Source organism: Oryctolagus cuniculus, chromosome 12 (genome assembly GCF_964237555.1).
Source record: "Oryctolagus cuniculus chromosome 12, mOryCun1.1, whole genome shotgun sequence".
Taxonomy (NCBI): Eukaryota; Metazoa; Chordata; class Mammalia; order Lagomorpha; family Leporidae; genus Oryctolagus; species Oryctolagus cuniculus.
The window spans coordinates 53,905,715-53,926,135 of record NC_091443.1 but is presented as its reverse complement, the minus strand read 5'-3'; the positions used below and the strand labels follow the sequence as shown (position 1 = coordinate 53,926,135).

The 20,421-nt window shown below is 46.0% G+C and overlaps 1 protein-coding gene across 2 annotated transcripts; it reads left to right on the top strand.

The window, feature by feature from the left end:
- The first annotated feature begins 10,171 nt into the window (after positions 1-10,171).
- METTL17 (methyltransferase like 17) lies at positions 10,172-16,758 on the top strand. Of its 2 annotated transcripts, XM_002717881.5 has the most exons (14): positions 10,172-10,329; positions 10,483-10,636; positions 10,726-10,860; positions 11,955-12,036; positions 12,261-12,342; positions 12,683-12,756; positions 13,614-13,708; positions 14,045-14,115; positions 14,309-14,416; positions 14,672-14,740; positions 15,399-15,449; positions 15,704-15,796; positions 16,034-16,218; positions 16,306-16,758. In XM_002717881.5, the coding sequence occupies exons 1-14, from the start codon at positions 10,249-10,251 to the stop codon at positions 16,409-16,411; spliced, it is 1,386 nt and encodes a 461-aa protein (XP_002717927.2). In that variant the 5' UTR covers positions 10,172-10,248; the 3' UTR covers positions 16,412-16,758. The 2 variants fall into 2 exon arrangements, with proteins under 2 accessions (XP_002717927.2, XP_017203661.2); XM_017348172.3 differs by lacking the exons at positions 14,672-14,740; positions 15,399-15,449.
- The last annotated feature ends 3,663 nt before the right edge of the window (positions 16,759-20,421 follow it).

Sequence of the window (20,421 nt, the reverse complement as noted above, 5' to 3'; positions counted from 1 at the left end):
CTAGTAAGGGCTGGTGCCGTGGCTCAATAGGCTAATCTTCCGCCTGTGGCTCTGGCACACTGGGTTCTAGTCCCAGTGGGGGCACCGGATTCTGTCCCGGTTGCCCCTCTTCCGGGCCAGCTCTCTGCTGTGGCCCAGGAGTGCAGTGGAGGATGGCCCAAGTGCTTGGGCCCTGCACCCCATGGGAGACCAAGAGAAGCACCTGGCTCCTGGCTTCGGATCAGTGCGGTGAGCAGGCCGCAGCGGCCATTGGGGGGTGAACCAATGGAAAAGGAAGACCTTTCTCTCTGACTCTCTCTCTCTCTCACTGACCACTCTGCCTGTCAAAATAAATAAATAACTAGTAAGATGAAACCTGAAATTATCAGAATGATGCAGCGTAGATTCGACCTCAGGAGCAGAGACCAGGAGAATCCTTGCTTTTGGAGCACAAAAGCCAAGAGCTTCCCTGCAGATACTCTCTCACTGCTCCCCCTCATCCTTTTCTATCTCCACTCCAATATGGTGACTGGGGCTCTTGGCGCAAAATGGATGGATGCTCATTAGATTTGTTTGTCTTCTGGAGAAATGTGAATATCCCAAGGCAACAGCTATAATGGGTTTGGGGACCAGCTGACTGTGGAAGAGTGAGAAACTTGTGCTTTAGAAGTTGATCCATTTGAAATACACATTTTAATTTTTTTTTTAATTTATTTGAAAGGCATGAAGATAGAAACAGAGCTCCCATCTGCTGGCTCAGTCCCCAAATGTCTGCAACAGCCAGGACTGGGTTGGGACTCAAGTCAGAAGCCCAGAACTCAATCCAGGTCTCCCACTTGGGTAACAAGTCACTTGAATCATCACTGCCGCACACTGACAGGAAGCTGGAGTCAGCAGCTGGAGTTTGAACCAAACCCCAGTATTCCAATGTCCCACACATGGGTTTCTCAACTGCTAGGCTAAATACTCGCCTCTGAGATACACATTTATGTCTTGGGAGTTTATTTCTCTGTTTTTCATCTCAAGGGTCAAGAAAAGAGTGATGGGGGAGGGAGTGGCTTTTAAAGGCTCAGCCTTGCTAAGTAGAACCAAGAGGAAATGTTCTGGTTACATCTCCTGTCCCTGAAGACCACTCTCCTGTGTTGCTCAACACCCTGCAGTGCTGGCTGTGACCACTGGGAATCCTGCACCCCAGGAAGTAGAAGTCATGAAGGTGACTGTAGAAGTCCTGCATCCGGGAGAAACCAGTCCTACCTAGCAGCAGAAGCAAGAGGTAGGTCCACACCAGAACCATGTTTTCTGGGAAAGCCACGAAGTGGGAACCAGTCACTTTCCTGGGGGGCACAGTATCTCCCTCCCCTCCGGTCAAGAAATGTAGTGGGGGGGGCAGGTGTTGGGGTGCAGATTAAGCCACTGCCTGCAATGCCAGCATCCCATATTGGGGTACCAGTTACAGTCCCAGCTACTCTGCCTCTAATCCAGCTCCCTAATGCTCCCAGGAAAGCAGCAGAGGATGACCTAAGTGCCTGGGCTCCTGCCACCCACATGGAATACCAGATGGAGTTCCAGGATCCTCACTTCAGTCTGGCCAGGCCCTGGCTCTTTGCCACCATCTGGGGAGTGAACCAAGCAGAGAAGATGGAAGATCTCTCCCTCCCTCCCTCTCTCTCTGTCATACACACACACACATACACAGTCATTCTGCCTTACAAATAAGTTTTTTAAATCTTAGAGAGAGAGAAGAAATGGATATAAATTCTCTCCACTTTTTCTACATCCCCTTTCTGCACCATCCATCCCGGGAACTCATTTGGCCTTGCCCTCTTCTACTTGGCCCACCCCCTTCTTTTTCTTCTCTGGGCTTCTGCCTTGATTCCTATCCTTCTCCCTGACTCAACACATGCCCAATTTAAGATTTGTTAAAGGGACTCAGGTGAAGGGAGCTGTCTGTCCCTCAAGGAAAGGGCAACTTACTTTCTCTCTCTCTCTCTCTCTCTCTCTCTCTCTCTCTCTCTCAGAGATACAGTTACAGACAGGGAAAGGGAGAGACAGAAAGACAGAAAGATCTTCCTCCATTGGTTCACTTCCCAGATGGCCGCAACGGCCTGAGCTGTGGGAAAGGGCAACTTCTTACATTCTTTTAGACTTGGCATAAGAGATCCCTTCTACTCCCAAAGCTTTTTTTTTTTTTTTTTTTTTTTTTTTGGACAGGCAAAGTGGATAGTGAGAGAGAGAGAGAGACAGAGAGAAAGGCCTTTCTTTTTCCATTGCTTCACCCCACAATGGCCGCTGCGGCCTGCACACCACGCTGATCCAAAGCCAGGAACCAAGTGCTTCTCCTGGTCTCCCATGAGGGTACAGGGCCCAAGCACTTGGGCCACCCTCCACTGCACTCCCGGGCACAGCAGAGAGCTGGCCTGGAAGAGGGGCAACCAGGACAGAATCCGGCACCCCAACTGGGACTAGAACCCGGGGTGCCAGCGCCGCAGGCGGGGGATCAGCCTAGTGAGCCACGGGGCTGGCCCAAAGCATCTTTGATCCTCACCTAATTGCTCCTCAATAATTATCATAATTTACATTTGTAAAGTGATTTAGGGGTTGCAAAGCTTTTCTTCCCATCTGATTCCTCTTGTAACCCTGTGAGCTAAAGCAAATATTGTCACATTCCCACCTTTAAAAACAGACTCAGAGTTTTAATGAGTTGTCCAAAGTCAGACATCTAATAAGCAAAAGGCCAAGAATAATGATGAATCCTTCAAATTGCCCATAAAATGAAGTCCTTCACCAATAGAAACCTACTTTATGCCTCAAACTAAGAAATCACAGCCACCTCTTCCACTCAAACTCACACCACCTTATTTGTAAATTCCTCATTCAGCCCCTTGCCTGTTCCTGCCTTCCCACTCCTCGCCAGGACCACAGAATGATCACCACCGCTACTTCCAACACTGCAGCAGAAGTCCTCCCATTGGCAGTCTTGATCCCCTGTATGTATGCTCTCTTACTCAGCCCTGAGCTGGGGATCCCGCAGAATCAGGGCTGGAGATTCTACAGACTGGTGTTGACAACTTCCTCCCAAGAAGTGATTGTTATAGTGCCCAGCAGTCCACAGAGGTAGGAGAGGGTAGGGCTGAGTAAATTGGATATTGCCCTTCCAAGGAAAAAGGTTGAGTGTTTCCATCGTGACACTCTCAGAGGATCTCAAGCAATACCTGGGGACTCTGGACAGTGGGAGCTCAGCCGTTCCTGGGGAAAATCAGGCCCATGCATGGTGTGGCAGGTAGAGACAAGTAAATGGAAGGTAGCCCCGACTCCTAGGCTTTCCAAATAACTCTCTCTGCCCCAAAGCCTATTTTCCTCCCACAGGTCATAAGAGAGAGAGATGCTATGCTGTTGCCTTTTATCCAGAAAAATGTCTAAAGAGGAATGGGATCTAACTGGAATGCACAAATCCTTTGGCCAAGGCAACCCAGCCAACCTGAGCAATAAGCCAGCCACCACCCTGTCTCCCCAGTCCTTGGACCCTGTAAGCAATGCTAGGACTCTAAACTTTAGAGCCTAGATGTCAAAGGGCCTGGAGAAAAGAATATGCAAAGCTTTCTAGAAAGAAAGGGTTCACTCAGAGGTCAGCTAGAAGGAGGGGAAGAAAGCCTGAGGGGCACTTACCTAGGGAGACAAAGAGCAAGAGGTGACATCTGAGGATAAGACATGTGCTGATTGTGTGGGCACTTCCCTCTCACTGTATGGCTTTCCCAGCTTCCATAAAGAAAAACTCCCAGACTCCCAGACACACCCTTCCTCTACCCTAAAGCAAGAGCTCTGGTCTCAAGGTCTTTGGCCACAGTCCACACTCTGGAACATCTCTCCAAACTCTTCGCTAGTCTAATGCACTGTAGCCTGGGTTACCCACACAGGTGAGGCCAGCCTTTGTTTTTCTGTTAGTTCTTTCAGCCTACCCACTCATCCCTGCCCGCCTCTCTCCTTCAGGATTCAGAGCTTCTCTTATCATTCAGAACCCACTCTGATCTTTCACAGGCCAACAGATAGGCATCAGGATTCCTAATATGGAAAAACTGATGTGAAAGCTACATGTTCAGATAGGATGTCCATCTTTTTTAATATTTTATTGTACTTTCACCTTTTCAGTTAACAGAAGCACTTGAAAGCTTCTCTTCAGCATATATGTTTTGTTTTATTTTCTTTAAGACTTATTTATTTGAAAGGCAGAGAGTTACAGAGAGAGAAGGAAAGAGAGAGAGAGAACTGCCATCTACTGGTTCACTCCCCAAATGGCCACAACAGCCAGAGCTGGGCTAGGCCAAAGCCAGGAACCTTCAGGTCTCCCACGTGAGGGCAGGGGCCCCAGTGCTTGCGCCATCTTCTGCTGCTTTCCCAGGTGCATTAGCAGGGAACTGGACAGGAAGTGGAGCAGTCAGGACTCAAACCAGCATTCATATGGGATGCCAGCATTGCAGGTGGCCACTTAGCCCAGTGTACAACACTGACTGCACGTGCACATTTTAGTAAATCTACTGGATGGAATGCCAGGCATCTCATTCATCTAGGCCCTTGCAACATGACAGGGTGACAACATACCTTCTCCTATTATGGAGTTCTCCAGAGTCTACCAGATGCCTGTTCGGTGTCTACGCGGATCTTCCCCATCACAGTGACACCTACTCAGTGTCCACATGATTCTTCACAGTCGGGAGTGCCTTCTCACATGCGCACCTGAATGCCTTTGGTGCCAGTCAAGTCACTGCAGTTGTGATGCCGGTATGCTCTCCATTTTCAGAGAAGCTGTAATATAAAAAACAAACTATGTGTTGACTCTTCTTAGTGTTATAAAGTTTTCCTTCTAAGAGCCTTTCTTTTAACTTTAGGTTCCTTTAGGTTTATAATTCCAAAGTTATCGGTCATATCTGATGACCTCTCGCTCTTCTGAATGGTCCTTTCACCTCACCAGGAGTCCCTTGCCAGGTGCCATGGGAAAAAAAAGGGGTCATGTAGGCACTGCCTGTCTTGTGCTCTATGGCTCCAAATGCCAGTCTTTTCCACTGAAGAAGTAACCTCTGCCTTCTGTAAGGGGCCCAGGGATCACTGAGATTCTGCACAGTGCTAAAGGGTCCTGGGGAGTGTAGTTCTGCTTGCAAGTCACTACCATGGAGGAGTTTATGGCCAATGTGGTATGATTTTCCAATGTCTATCCCCAGGGAGTGAAGAGATAAATATGTGTCTCTATACAGAACTTAAAAACCAGAGTCCAAGGAAAGAAACTCAATATATGAAAACTTTTTTTGAAGTCAGGCTGGAAAATAATTAAACGACTTTCTGCAACTCCTTAGAGGCCTATGCTGAACCATGGACAGCTACATCAAGGCCTTGCTCCAGCATTGCCGGCCAACTTACTCTTCTAGGGAAAATATTATATTTTCCTTCCAGACTCAGTTTGGTATATCCATAGGAAGCCTTTCTTGTCCTCTGGCACCCACTTCTCACACCTGAAATTAGACTCACATCTTCCCTACTCACCTATATATTACACCTATCTGACTCTAGGCGTGTTTCTTCCCAGGAGACAGCTCAAAAAGGGTGCAATTTACATTGGTCTTTGTTGTCTGTACCTAGAATGTTATCTGTTATATGGAAGGGACCTCATAAATGACTATAGAATAACGAAATTTGCATCAAGACACCAAAGCACGTGAATATCTTGACATATTGGACCTATTTGCATTGCCATCTGCTATATGTAGAGCATGAGTTTCACTGCAATCCTGATATTTTATTAAGAGGAAAGTATTCTCTGTTTTAATGTGTATTTCTTTCCTAGTAAGGTTTCTTAGTTTTCCAAATGTTCATTTTAATAATTATGATCTTATATTGCGAATTATCTCTTTATATTTCAATAATCATTTTCTGACAACTTGCCCAAGCAGTAGTCAGATTTCTTTCTTCTTCTTTTTTTTTTTTTTTTTTTTTTTTTTTTTTTTTTTGACAGGCAGAGTGGACAGTGAGAGAGAGAGACAGAGAGAAAGGTCTTCTTTTGCCGTTGGTTCACCCTCCAATGGCCGCCGCGGCCGGCGCACTGCGGCCGGCACCGCTGTGGCCGGCGCACTGCGCTGATCCGATGGCAGGAGCCAGGAGCCAGGTGCTTTTCCTGGTCTCCCATGGGGTGCAGGGCCCAAGCACCTGGGCCATCCTCCACTGCACTCCCTGGCCACAGCAGAGAGCTGGCCTGGAAGAGGGGCAACCGGGACAGAATCCGGCGCCCTGACCTGGACTAGAACCTGGTGTGCCGGCGCCGCTAGGCGGAGGATTAGCCTAGTGAGCCGCGGCGCCGGCAGATTTCTTTCTTCTTAAGTGAGAGGCCATGGGCCCAACTTTGTAATTGGATGAAGGACTTTTCTCCTAACTTATATAGAATCACATCATTATTCCACAGAAGGACAGCTTGCAACCTAAATTTGCTTACAGGGCCTAAGACAGTTAAGATTCTCTACAATACAGACTCCATGATCTTGGGAAGAACTACAGATAAGAAATAGTCTGATAGTTCTTAGATACCTAAAATTCCTGGAAAAGTATAGGTGTGGGGCCTGTACTGTGGTGTAGTAGGCTAAGTCTCTGCCTCCAGCGCCGGCATCCCATATGGGTACTGGTTCATGTCCTGGCTGCTCCATTTCCTATCCAGCTCTCTGCTATGGCCTAGGAAAGCAGTAGAAGATGGCCCAAGTGCTTGAGCCCCTGCACCCACATGGGAGACCTGGAAGAAGCGCCTGGCTCCTGGCTTCAGATCGCCTTCGGATCCAGCTGTTGTGGCCACTTGGGAGTGAACCAGCGGATAGAAGACCTCTGTCTCTCTCCTTCTGTGTGTGTGTAACTCTGCCCCTCAAATAAATTAAAAAAAAAGAAAAAAGAAAAGTATAGGTCCATAAAAATTATCCTTCCCACCTATTCCTTGAAATTTGCCTAGTCTGTTCTCTAGAACTTCTCCCCTTAGACCACTAGGTGGAGAAAAAGTAGGAGTAGGAAGCAAGCAGTATTGACAGAGCCCAACACAAGGACTACTAAGACAGCTTTGCCATTAGTTAAGTTGCTGTTTTGATATTAATGGTCAAAGTCTCTTTTTCCAAGAAGAGTGAATGAACTATCTTTTTTTAAGATATATTTTTAATTTATTTGAAAGGCAGGGTTACAGAGAGAAGGGGGTGGATTATGACCTGGTCAAACTGATTAGATCCAAATTTTTAGCTTATTCTATCCTGCTGAGCTTTTGCAAGCATCAAAAACAATAAGTTAGCACTTTCCCAACAAATACTAAGCATGATCAGTCAACAAGGACTTTTGTTCAGTTTCAGATACCCTAAGGACATCACTGATCCATAAGGAGACTAGTGTGGAGGGTTTTGTTTCATGTTATTGAATAATAATGTGGATTAAAGACTAAAACAACTAAATTTCAGCTTTTGAGATGTTGTATTACTGAAGGAAAGGAATAATTCCAACTAGTCATTTGTCAGATTAAGGAAGTTGTGTCGGCCATTTGACAGGAAAGACATTCATTGGCATTACCTTACTGTCCTGCTCCTTACTTCTCTCTCTTCAATGCTCAGTTTTGTTTGGCTCCAAAGCATCCTATCTTCAGGTCTGTTTTGGAAATAAGAAAAGCATTCAAAATGAAAACTAAAATGTAGGGACAGGCATTTGGAACAATGGTTAAGCCACAATTGGGACACATGTATCTCATAGCAGAGTGTCTGGGTTCAAGTCCCAGGCTTCACTCTCCATTCCAGCTTGCTGTTGTGTATACCCTAGAGGCCAACAGGCGAAAGCTCAGGTGGTTGGATTCCTAAAAACTATGTGGAATATCTGGATTGAGTGCCAGCTCCTGACTTCAACCCGGGACAGCCCTGGCTGATCAGCGCATTTGGAGAGAGAACTATCAGATAAGAACTCTCTCCCCCAATCTCTTTCTTCTTCCTCTGTCTCCCTCTCTCCCACCTCATCCCATCTCTCTGCCTCTCTAATAAATAAATAAAATGTGACTTCAAATTCCAAAAACACATATAACAGTAGCATAAACTTACCAAGTATTGACTTTGAGTTGGGCATTATCTCATTTAATATTCATTCCAACTACTTGGTGAAGCAGCAATTATTATTATTCTACTTCTCTGGAATTTAACTTTAGAGGTCAGCACAGTGGTGCAGTGGGTAAAGACACCACTTGTGACATCAGTATCCCATAAGGGCACCAGTGCCAGTCCTGGTTGCTCCACTTCCAATACAGCTCCCTACTAATGTCCTGGAAAAAGCAGCAGAGGATGGCCCAAGTACTGGGCCCCTGCACCATGCAGGGAACCTGGAAGGCACTCCTGGCTCCTGCCTGGCCCACCCCTGGCAAATGCAGCCATCTGGGAAGTGATCCAGCTCCTTAGACTATGAGACTTGAGAAGCCAGGCATTTTATTTCTATGTTCTACTACTTCTCTAGTAGAACACAGAGCTGATGTATAAGGTATATTTTTATCCTGCCAATAAAAGTACCACAAAAGATGAAACCAAGTGTTGCAGCAGAACCAAACTCAAAGAGGAAAAAGGCACACCAAAAGAAAGGTAAGCCTGAACAGGAGGAGAATAATGAAACACCTGAAGCCTACTTCTAAAGCATTTCGATTATAAAGGAAAGATCTCCTTTATTGGAATCAAATCATGTTAACCTAACAAATCAGACATTTAAGTCTTCAGCTGACACAGTTCCCCATGGTACACCATAATTATCATATTTGGACTCTTGCCATAACAGCAAAGGAAGAACTTCTACCCATCCTGTCACTAGACTTCTATCCCAGCAGAGTAAGGATGGACCTTTGCTACAGATATCAAGAGTTTACGGCACAGTAAGCTTTTTAGTGTTACATGCTAACACCTCCAAACACTTAGCATAAAGTTAACTAACTTGTGCCCCAACCACCAACAATATGGGGTATAGCATATTGTGTAAAAATGAAATCAGTGTTAAACTAGCTGTCACCTAACAAGATTTGTGATCTCAGGGGCCGGCACTATGGCACAGCGGGTTAAAGCCCTGGCCTGAAGCACCGGCATCCCATATGGGCCCCAGTTCTAGTACTGGTTGCTCCCCTTCCCATCCAGCTCTCTGCTATGCCCTGGGAAAGCCGTACAAGATGGCCCAAGTCCTTGGGCTCCTGAACGAACCCCTGTGGGAGACTCAGAAGAAGCTCCTGGATCCTGGCTTCAGATCGGGGCAGCTCTGACCGTTGCAGTCGTCTGGGGAATGAACCAGCGGATGGAAGACCTCCCTCTCAGCCTCTACCTCTCTCTGTAACTCTTTCAAATAAATAAAATAAATCTTTAAAAAAAATTGTGATCTTGCACATATTTAACCATTAGAAGTCTCACTTTCCTCAAGTGCAAAATGGGGCTGACAGCAGGATATGCCTTGGTAGGAACTAGATTACATAGAAGGATTTTCTTCCTTAATTTTGAAAATTTATTTTTAAACACAGAGAGAGAATCTCCTGTTGATTCACTCCTCAAATCCCAGCAACAGCAGGGGTGAAGCCAAGCCTAAGTCAGGGACTGGTCATTTAACCCGGGTCCCCTACGTGACAGGGACCCGAGGACTTGGGCCATCACCTGCTGCCTAGCAGGGTGTGCACCAGCAAGAAACTGGAATGCGGAACCCAGGAACTCTGATATGGGATGCTGACTTCCCAACAGACCCCAAGGAGAAGTTCCTAGCACATTACCTAGCATGTGGGCGTTCTCAGCAAGCGTTAGCGTTAGCTTATTGCTAACTGACGAGAAACTGACAACTAATTAAACTGTTAACTAAATTATTAATTTACTACCTTTAGTAGTTTAAATCTGGTTTCCTCACCTTTTCATTACTGCATTCTCCGGTTCACAGAGGAAAACAACTCCAGATTCAGTTCTACAGGGAGAAAAGCAACCAGATTTTGACAGCCGAAAGCCCGCCTCCGTCCCTCATGCCCCGCCCCCTCAATTTCGGGCTCTGCAGCACCCCCTTTCCGCCGATCAGGTCGGACCTGACTTCCAAGTCCCGCCCACGAACGGCTTCCGCCGCGAGTAGATTTACATATCGACTGCTTATTGGCTACTAATGAGCACTCCTTCTTCTCATTGGTTGATGCTGTCTCGAGCGAAATCCCGGAGGAAGTTCCGCGCGTCGTTGGGAGCTGAGGGTCACTTTCGTTTCTGTTTCCGGTTCGCCTGCGAAGGCATGGCGGCTGCGTCGGGAAAGAGGTTGCCCTCGATATTGGGCAGATGGCGCCGCGGGCTTCGAATGGCCCCCCAGTCCCGGGTGAGTACCTACTTTCTCTGCTCCCGAAGAAGCTCTGGGACCCTAGAGACAGCTGCGCTCCAAGAAGGAGCTGTTTGGCAGCCGCTTCCTTTAATTGAGAGCCCTCAGTCTTCCTTTGTGGCTGGCACCCAGCTTTCCTTTCTCGGCTTCCAGGCGCTGGCGGCCCTTGTTCGCGGCGTGAGTCAGGTAGATAACAAGTCCGATTTTCTGGGGAAGAAGCCTCACCGTCGGCACCCTGGCATCCTACGTCTGCCGTGCGTGCAACTGCCACAGGCACTGGCTGACGCCGCCCAGCTACTGCTACTCCGTAAGTAACGGCGGGAAAGGGGTATCCGAGGAGAAAAAGAAATGGGCCTTTGCACACAGGTAATTCTGCTTTTCATCTCTGGCCTCCAGAGAACGCAGTGCCCAATGTGGAGAAGCATGTGCAAGCACTGACCAATTATCTCTGGAGCCGACACTTGCCCGTAGAACCTGAGGAGCTACAAAGACGGGCTGTGAGTCTGGAGAAAAAGTTCCTGGAAAACGCAGGTAGGATTGAAGACTGATGAAAGATTAGGCCGGATTGAAACTGGGGAATGAAGTGCAAGAGATAATTTTACAGTCTCTCAAATAGATATTGGAGTTTCTTATTTGACTTTCCACCTTACTGGAAGATAGATTTGTTCCAGAGACTACCCTTGGGACGTGAGGAAGGGACAGAGTATGGCAATTGAAATCTGGATCCCAGTTGGGACCATCTACTTTTTTTTTTTTTTTTTTTTGACAGGCAGAGTGGATAGTGAGAAAGAGAGAGAGAAAGGTCTTCCTTTTGCCGTTGGTTCACCCTCCAACGGCCACTGTGGCCGGCGCACGGCGCTGATCCGAAGGCAGGAGCCAGGTGCTTCTCCTGGTCTCCCATGGGGTGCAGGGCCCAAGGACTTGGGCCATCCTCCACTGCACTCCTTGGCCACAGCAGAGAGCTGGCCTGGAAGAGGGGCAACCGGGACTAGAACCCGGTGTGCCGGCACCGCTAGGTGGAGGATTAGCCTATTGAGCCGCAGCGCTGGCCCATTCTTATTAAGGTGAAAGTCCCTGTAAAGTTAACTGCCTAATGCTGAAAACCTCTGGGATTGGAGAATACATGTAATATATTCACGGTTGTGAGCTCCTTCGTCTTACAGACCTTTTATTTATCTTGTGTCCCCTACACCCCCCACAATCTGGCTCTGAATGGGCATTTAGTACATACTTGCCAAACACAATAGAGTCCCTTTTCCACCTATAGGAACATTCAAGATGTCACAGTCTTAAGTTTTGGGGAAGTGAGGAAATCCACAAAATAATTGTCCTTCTCTTATCCTTTAAATCTAAATTGTATTTTCCTTTATTATAGAAAAAAATTTGTTGGGTAGGGTCAGTTAAGTTGAATATACTGCTGTTGGAGGCAAATACTATCTCATACACTCTAGGGGTGCTGGTGGTGATTATCCTTAGCTGAAATTTTTCTCTAGGTTTGGCTGCTTTCTTGAGCTTTGAGGCTTTTCCAGTGGGAGAGGGGAGAACCGGGAGGGCAGTGAATTAAATATTGGATCTGGTCTCTGTTCTCCTTAGGTCCTCACTTCCAGTCCTTGTTCTCACCGCAGACTCATCCCAGACAGAAGAAAAGCTTCGTGGAGCAGTGCTACATGCCCTGCGCAAAACCACCTACCATTGGCAAGAACTGAGGTGAGGGGGACTAGAAAACATGCAGAAGGAAGAAAAGTTGGACTTGAAAAGGAGAATGGAGCCGCACAATTGCATGATCAATGCAGTGTTTGAAAAAGTGCCTGAGTGATAGTGATCCCCAGGACCACTCTGCCCTGGGGAGTGAAAAGCTAAAGTGGAAGAGCCCTTTCCAAGATCTTATTTCCTCGCAATGGTCAGCAGGTGTGACTCTGATTTTTGTGCAGCTACAATGAAGGACTGAGCCTGGTGTATATGGCAGCGAGACTGGATGGTGGCTTCGCGGCAGTCTCCAGGGCATTCCATGAGGTGAAAAATCTGTGTCTAACTTGAACGCTCTTACCTGCTGTTCCCTTATTGATTCATAATGTAGTCTGTACGGTAGGGATTCTTAGGGTGCTGCGTAGGCTTTTATGCTTTGCTTTTTTTTTTTCTTTCTTTCTTAAAGTTCTCTTGTCCTGTAAAAGGATTCTGTGACCCAAGAAAGGTTCAGAACCACTATTTTAGGAGCTTGTTGTTAAGTGTTTATGTTGAATCTCAGAATGTGTTCACATCTTTCTTCCTCTGTCATAGTCCCCTAATTCATATTTACTAAGGCACTAAATAAGTATCTGCTTACCATACTGTGGGGTGTTGTGTGTTTCTCCAGATCCGAACTCGAATTCCAGAGTTTCAGCCACAAACCTTAATGGACTTTGGCTCGGGTACTGGCTCTGTCACCTGGTGAGTAACTTGCTTCATCCCTTTCTCAAGTCTAGTTCTAGAAGGCCACACTTAACACCAATCCAGTATCAAGAACTTGAAAAACCACAGGAAAAATAGGAAAGTTGAGAACCTAGAATGTTTCTTCTCTCCGATTAGGCGAGGCAGAAGAAGGTATATGGGTTAGGGCCAGGATTTAAAAGAAGTATCATAGTGAAAAAAGACCCATATCTGAAAAGTTTAAAAGCAAAGGAATAATAGTGTAGGGTGGCCGGCGCCGCGGCTCACTAGGCTAATCCTCCGCCTAGCGGCACCGGTACACCGGGTTCTAGTCCCGGTTGGGGCGCCGGATTCTGTCCTGGTTGCCCCTCTTCCAGGCCAGCTCTCTGCTGTGGCCAGGGAGTGAAGTGGAGGATGGCCCAAGTGCTTGGGCCCTGTACCCCATGGGAGACCAGGAAAAGCAGTGGCTCCTGGCTCCTGCCATCGGATCAGCGCGGTGCGCCGGCCGCAGCGCGCCGGCCGTGGCGGCCATTGGAGGGTGAACCAACGGCAAAGGAAGACCTTTCTCTCTGTCTCTCTCTCTCTCACTGTCCACTCTGCCTGTCAAAAAAATAAAAATTAAAAAAAATAATAAAAAAAAATAGTGTAGGGTGTAAGTTTTTACATGTCAAAGTTCTTTTGACTACAGGTAATTTTCTGAGCCTTCCTTTTTTTAAGGAACTATAAGTAAAACAAGAAAATAACATTGTTCATTTTCATTTTTCCAACTTTTCTAAACATGATACCTGTTTTCCCAGGGGTGGGGTTGATAATAGATACATCTCCTGTAAGAGTGACTTTTTGTCATAGAATTGGTGGTTTGTATTTTGCCATCTTAGGGCTGCTCACAGTGCCTGGGGCCAGAGCCTACGTGAATATTTGTGTGTGGACAGATCAGCTGCCATGTTGGATTTGGCAGAAAAACTACTGAAAGGTGAGGACAAGCTACAAGATTGAAGTCTTCCAAAATCGAGGAATTTAATGCTAAGGAGTACTAGAAAGGGTGGTTTTATTAGGAAGTAGAAGAGAGGACCAAAAGTAAAGGTGAATCTGTTCCTCTTCCAATGTAATGGTCAAGCAGCAGGAATTAGAGGCCTTTGCTGGACTATGTATAGATTGGGCAAACTTTTCATGTTGTGCCTCATTCTCCTCTGGTGTTTTTCTTTATTCTCAGGGCCATGTTTCTTATTTGGATATCTATTCCGTTTACACCTGTGACTGTAAACTTCATATACACTCATGATCGTCACATTTCTTCTTTCTTCCACAGGTGGTTCAGAGTCTAGGGATCCTTATGTTCCAGGTGTCTTTTTCAGACAATTTCTACCTGTATCACCTAAGGCAAGTGGCAGTGTTCAGAGTATTCTTTGTGTTGAATATGGCAGATAGAAAACTGTGGCCTTAGGTTTGCAATCCAGCATTGAGTGTTGGAAGAAAAAAGGAAGCAATAGAAAAAACTTCAGGGCTAGGACTTTGTTGTCCTCTTGGAATAGGGAGATGTCAGGTCTTTCGTGTTTCTTCTCTTGGTCCTCAGGTGCAGTTTGATGTCGTGGTATCAGCCTTTTCCCTAAGTGAACTGCCCAGCAAGGCTGACCGCACTGAGACAGTTCAGAACTTGTGGCGAAAGACAAGTGGTTTTCTGGTGAGTTGAGACCTCGTAAGTCCTAAAGCAGCTTCATGGATTTCTTGCTTTCCCTACTTTCATTGTCCTCGTTCTTGCATAGTTGTCCCCTTCGGAAGTGTCTTTATCCTCTTTTCAGATCTCTTATCTCTGTCTTACATATAACGCCCATTTCCTTTTAGAACTCGTACTTCCTCTGAATGTTCCTACAGAGCTGCTGACGTTGATCTTTTGTGTAACTTGGGGCTTCTGCTTATCTTCCCCTCTTGTGAACAGGTGTTGGTAGAGAATGGAACAAAAGCAGGGCACTGCCTTCTCATGGATGCCAGGGATGTAGTCCTTAAAGTAAGATTCCTTCTTCTTCCTTCACTCCCACTCACCTACAGCAGTTACTCTTACTCCCTTGAAAACTGAAGAACTGTCATCCGTTGGTGAGGGAGACTCTCAGGAAACAAGATACGTAAATATATACATATGTATGCTAGAGCAGTAGTTGCCGAGCAAGGGCCTGTTGCCGACATCCAGCCCACCACCTGTTTTTGTGTGAGCCATGCTTACTCTGCATGTCTGTATTCACTATGACTGCTTTCATGCTCCAAACAAAAGAGTTGATAGTTGGGAAAGAGATTTTTGCCTACTCTCTGGCCCTTTAAATAACAGGTTTGCTGATCCCAGATGCAGGGCATTACTGATCCAAGAATCTTGTCTCTATGGGAGAATTAGAAGCCAGAGTACAATCGTATATTCAATTGTCCTGGAGTGAGATTTTCTTGAGTGGAGGCTGCTGACAAGGGAGAGACCACACTGAGCCAAGTTCCTGCTGCAAAGAGAAAGTTCTTTGTTCAGAGTATTAGAGATGTGGGCAGCTTAACCCAAAGGACGTAGTTAATCATTATTAGAACTGAACGTTAAAGCAGTCTTCAATTTACTAAGTGCAGAGATTGAGTTATGAAAATGGGCCCCACAGACCCAGCTTTATTTCTTTGTTTTTCTGTGATTTCAGGGGAAAGAAAAGTCACCCTTAGACCCTCGGCCTGGTTTTGTCTTTGCCCCAGTGAGTATTACTTCTACCTGACCCCACACACAGATCGGAACTCAAGTGTAGCCAGGAAGAGAGGGGGTAAAGCCAAGCTGCTCTCCACTCCTTTGTGTCCCTGTCCACTTTCTACCTAGGGAGTCCCTCACTCCTGCTTCCCTCTGCCCCCATGTTCCCCTCTCCCTAGCCCCTCTTGACTGTCACTCCTAGCTTGTAAGTTTTATGCTCCGTGGCTCTTTTGTCTTAGCTCATGTCTTTATGTCTGTTCACAGTGTCCACATGAACTTCCTTGTCCCCAGTTGACAGCCTCTAGGTCCCTGGCCTGCAGCTTCTCCCAAGGCTACCACCCCATCCCCTTCAGCTGGGTAAGAACTCTGGGAGTATTGCAGCAGGGAGAAAGTAGCCTGGAGAAGCAAGAAAAAGAATCAGAGGAGGGAGGAGTTGGAGAATTCAGAGAGTAATCTGGAGATTTTATAACCTCTGTATGTGATTTATGGACTGAAAAGGGGAATATAGGAATTTTGAGGGGTGGGGGGCGGCTTGCGAGAAAGGTGCCTAAGAAGGTTTTTCCTGTATCTTTTCCCTCCGTATCCTTATCTTAGAACAAGAAACTGAAGGAGGAAAAGTTCTCTATGGTGATCCTCGCCCGGGGGTCACCAGAGGAGGCTAATCGCTGGCCCCGTATTACCCAGCCTGTCCTTAAACGTCCTCGCCATGTGCATTGTCACCTGTGCTGTTCAGATGGGCACATGCAGCACGCTGTGATCACAGCCCGTCAGCATGGCAGGTATGGGGGTGTGGGGGATGTCACCCAAATACTGGGACATGGCAAGAAACCACAGCCCACACTGACATCTCTTTTTCTATCCCACAGAGATCTGTATAGGTGTGCCCGTGTCAGTTCCTGGGGAGATCTTTTACCTGTGATCACTCCGTCTGACTTTCCTCCATCCTCTGCTCAAGATCCCCCTAAGAGCTGACAGGACTGTTGTTGGTATACTTTGACATAATTAGCACCATCTTGGACATAACCACCATTTTGTCCACTCCTCAAACTCCTGCACACCGGCAGGAATGCTCTCATAACAAACCCATTAAGTGGAGCTCTTGGGCAGTAAGTGCTGCCCCATTTATCTTGGAGTGCAGCTGACCTGTTCCCTACTTCTTGATGAGAAATAGACCCATTGTCATTGACACAGAGCCACCATTGTCTAATATGTAAGCCCCCTCCCTTTAGGCCGAGGCGTGGAGATCCACTGGTCAAGCAGTTGACCATGTTCACACTTCTGTACATAGGTTATCCTTCAATAAAGTATATGCTTTGTAATCCTGGGTTTGTCTGCCACTTTCTTCTAACTTTTGGCGCCTTCCACCTTTGACTGCTAGTTCTCTTATACTGGGTTTAATTGGTATACTTGGCAATCAGCCAGGAGACCAAAGAAATGAGTAGAGGGAAAAAAGCCTCTCTGAGGGAAATCCTGAGTTGGCCATCTGTCTTTGAGTGGGGCAGGATGGCCCATATATTTGATATTTGTAGCCTGCTGCATGAGACTGAAAGTGCTGCTCAGTTCTACATCAATTATTTGTTGAAAGCCATGGCACTTCTTTCAGGACAGAGAGAAACATACTGTTGCGCCTGTTGGCTGGCCGTGGCTGGAGACTGTTTGGGTCATTACCATCATGGTAATAGAGGCAGAAGCAAATAAAGAAGTTAGAACAGGAATCAGCATCTCTTTAGGTCCCTTTTTGCATCCAATCTGGCAGAGGAAATAGAGGAACTCAATTCTAAGCTAGAAGTTCTGGCATGCCATTTCATAAAGACTAGAAGGAAGAAATGGAAAAGGATACAGGTCCAAGCTTTCCTCTAAGCCAGAATGGAATGCCAAGAATTCAAATCCATGAGAGGAAGGAAGTGATGATGATGTAGAAATAGAAGCAGCTTCTCTCCAGAAGCCTTGTTACATTGTCTGACCATGTTTACAGAATACAAAAGCCCAACACATCCTGGTACTAGGACAGGCAGACATACCAAAAACTTGAGTGACCGTGGGACTAAATTGTGGCCCAGTAAGTTAAACCCCTGCTTGTAATGCCAACATGCCATATCAGAGTGCCAGTTCAAGTCCCAGCTATTCTGCTTTTAATCTAGCTCCCCACTAATGCACTTAGGATAGCCCAAGTATTTGGTCCTCTGCCACCCACGTGGGAGATCTGGATGGAGTTGCAGGCTCGTGGCTTCAATCTGGCCCATCCCTGTCTCTGGCCATTTGGGGAATAAACCAGTGGGTAAAAGATCTCTGTCTCTCCATTTCTTTGTCACCCTGCCTTTCAAATAAATCACTGCTACTGAACTGTTTGAAACAGCAAAAAACATCAAGCAGTTGTTGCCACAAGGTGTTAGTTGCATGGGTAGTGAAATTAGGTACTGGAGAAGACAACCTCTCTTCACAGGGAACAGGGCATAAAAGATGAGTAACACCCCTGTTCATCCCTCCCTTTGGTAGCATTTACACACTGCACACCAAATTGAAGGAAAGCACTCTCTCATTGACTGGATTATTTCATTCATGAGGGAAGTCTGGCACAGTGAGGAAAATCCAAGCATAGAGGACTATAGAGGAAACAGGGAATCCTGTGGGAACTAGGAATGCAATGGGCTATTTATGCCCAGGTATTTTGAAGACACAGCAAGGCCATTTTACTTGAACAAAAAACCAGTTACAGCAGAGTGCCCCCCAGGAGTGGTATGGCCTTCTTCCTTCTCAGTCTGATTGTTGGCTGAGCTGTCTCATTAGGGAGGCAAATGCAGTGATCAAATGTGACGTTACTAAGTCAAGGAAAAAAGGTAAGCAGACAAAGGATACCAAAAAGGGAAGCAAACAGCCTATGAGAGTGACTAGAAAATAAATATGACCCCTGGTTCACATGTTTTGTGTGACAACATAGTTAAAATCAGGGGCCAGCACTGTGGCATAGCAGGTAAAGCCACCGCCTGCAGTGCTGGCATCCCATACGGGCACCGGTTCAAGTCCCACAGCTCCAGCCATTGCAGCCAAGTGGGGAGTGAACCAGCAGGCGGAAGATCTTTCTCTCTCTCTCTCTTTCTATCTCTCTCTCTCTCTCTGCCTCTCCTTCTCTCTGTGTGTAACTCTTTCAAATAAATAAATCTTTTTTTTTTTTTTTTTTTTTTAAACTTTTATTTAATGCATATAATTTTCCAAAGTACGACTTATGGATTACAATGGCTTCCCCCCCATACCATCCCTCCCACCCACAACCCTCCCCTTTCCCACTCCCTCTCCCCTTCCATTCACATCATGATTCATTTTCGATTATCTTAATATACAGAAGATCAGCTTAGTATACATTAAGTATGGATTTCAACAGTTTGCTCCCACACAGAAACATAAAGTGAAAAATAATAGATGATTTTTTTAAATGATGATGAAATCAGAGCAGACCTATTGTCATGTTTAATCCCAGTGAGAGTCAAGTTGGGAATTGATAATTTCTTTTTTTTTTTTTTTTTTTTTTTTTTTTTTTTTTTTTTTTTTTTACAGAGGATCAGTTTAGTATGCATTAAGTAAGGATTTCAACAGTTTGCACCCCCATAGAAACACAAAGTGAAATATATTGTTTGAGTACTCGTTATAGCATTAAATCTCAATGTACAGCACATTAAGGATAGAGATCCTACATGAGGAGTAAGTGCACAGTGACTCCTGTTGTTGACTTTACCAATTGACACTCCTGTCTATGGCATCAGTAATCTCCCTATGCTCCAGTCATGAGTTTCCAAGGCTATGGAAGCCCTCTGAGTTCTCCGACTCTTATCTTGTTTAGACAAGGTCATAGTCAAAGTGGAGGTTCTCTCCTCCCTTCAGAGAAAGGTACCTCCTTCTTTGATGACCTGTTCTTTCCACTGGGATCTCACTCGCAGAGATCTTTTGCCAGAGTGTCTTGGCTTTCCATGCCTGAAATACTCTCATGAGCTTTTCAGCCAGCTCCGAATGCCTTTAGGGCTGATTCTGAGGCCAGAGTGCTATTTAGGACATCTGCCATTCTATGAGTCTGCTGAGTATCTCACTTCCCATGTTGGATCACTCTCCCCTTTATTTACTCCATCGGTTAGCATTAGCAGGTACTAGACTTGTCTATGTGTTCCCTTTGACTCCCAGTCAAATAAATAAATCTTTTTAAAAATTAATTAATTAATAAAGACAATGTTGGCAGGGAAGCTACATGGGACCCTGTTGACCTCCCTGCCACTAGATAGGAAATACATAGGAGATAGTATAAACTACCCAAAAGGTACAGATATAGGAGAAACCACAAAAGAATCAGAGTTGAGATTTTACATCCAGCTTACACTGTTTTTAATAGGTCAATTGAAAAAATGGCTGCTGGGACATGGAGAATGACTAGATTATAGGGAACTAAGCAAAGTGGTGTTTCTTATTTACATTGATAATTCCAATATAATCCAGGCATTAGAAAAACTGACATTCTACCTCACCACCTCTCCACCTCAGATGGCCACCCCAGTGCCTACGTATCTGAAAATGTTTGGTGTATAGATAAGTCCAGCAGGGAAACTCAAGTGACTCATGTCATGGTTTGAGACAGGAGAAAATCAAAGCAAGCAGTGGACAGAACTGTGGTGGTACGGCTAGCAATAACACACAAGCCACAGCTGCTGACCAGCTGCACTGATAAGTGAGCAGGATACCAAGGCCTGGCTTTGTGAGTGGCACATTGGTAAGAAGAGTAATGGTCTGTACTGGGAAGGCCTCTGGAGGGTCTCAGTGTGGCAACCAGTACAGGAACCAAAAGCAAGTGATTGTATGCTATGTGCCAGCCTGTACATCTGTCTTAGGAAACAGGCAAATTCCCTGACAAACTTCTGAGCCCTGTCCCAAGCCCAAGATGCAGAATTGGCTCTTTGGGTGCATGAACAGAAATAAAAGTGTTGGAATAGGATGGAATATAG

Excerpts from the sequence above, each read along its gene's own strand:
- METTL17 (XM_002717881.5), top strand. The coding sequence starts at position 10,249 with ATGGCGGCTGCGTCGGGAAAGAGGTTGCCCTCGATATTGGGCAGATGG. Across the intron at positions 10,330-10,482 it reads GAATGGCCCCCCAGTCCCGG|GCGCTGGCGGCCCTTGTTCG; the intron begins GTGAGTACCTAC and ends CTCGGCTTCCAG. Across the intron at positions 12,037-12,260 it reads TACCATTGGCAAGAACTGAG|CTACAATGAAGGACTGAGCC; the intron begins GTGAGGGGGACT and ends ATTTTTGTGCAG.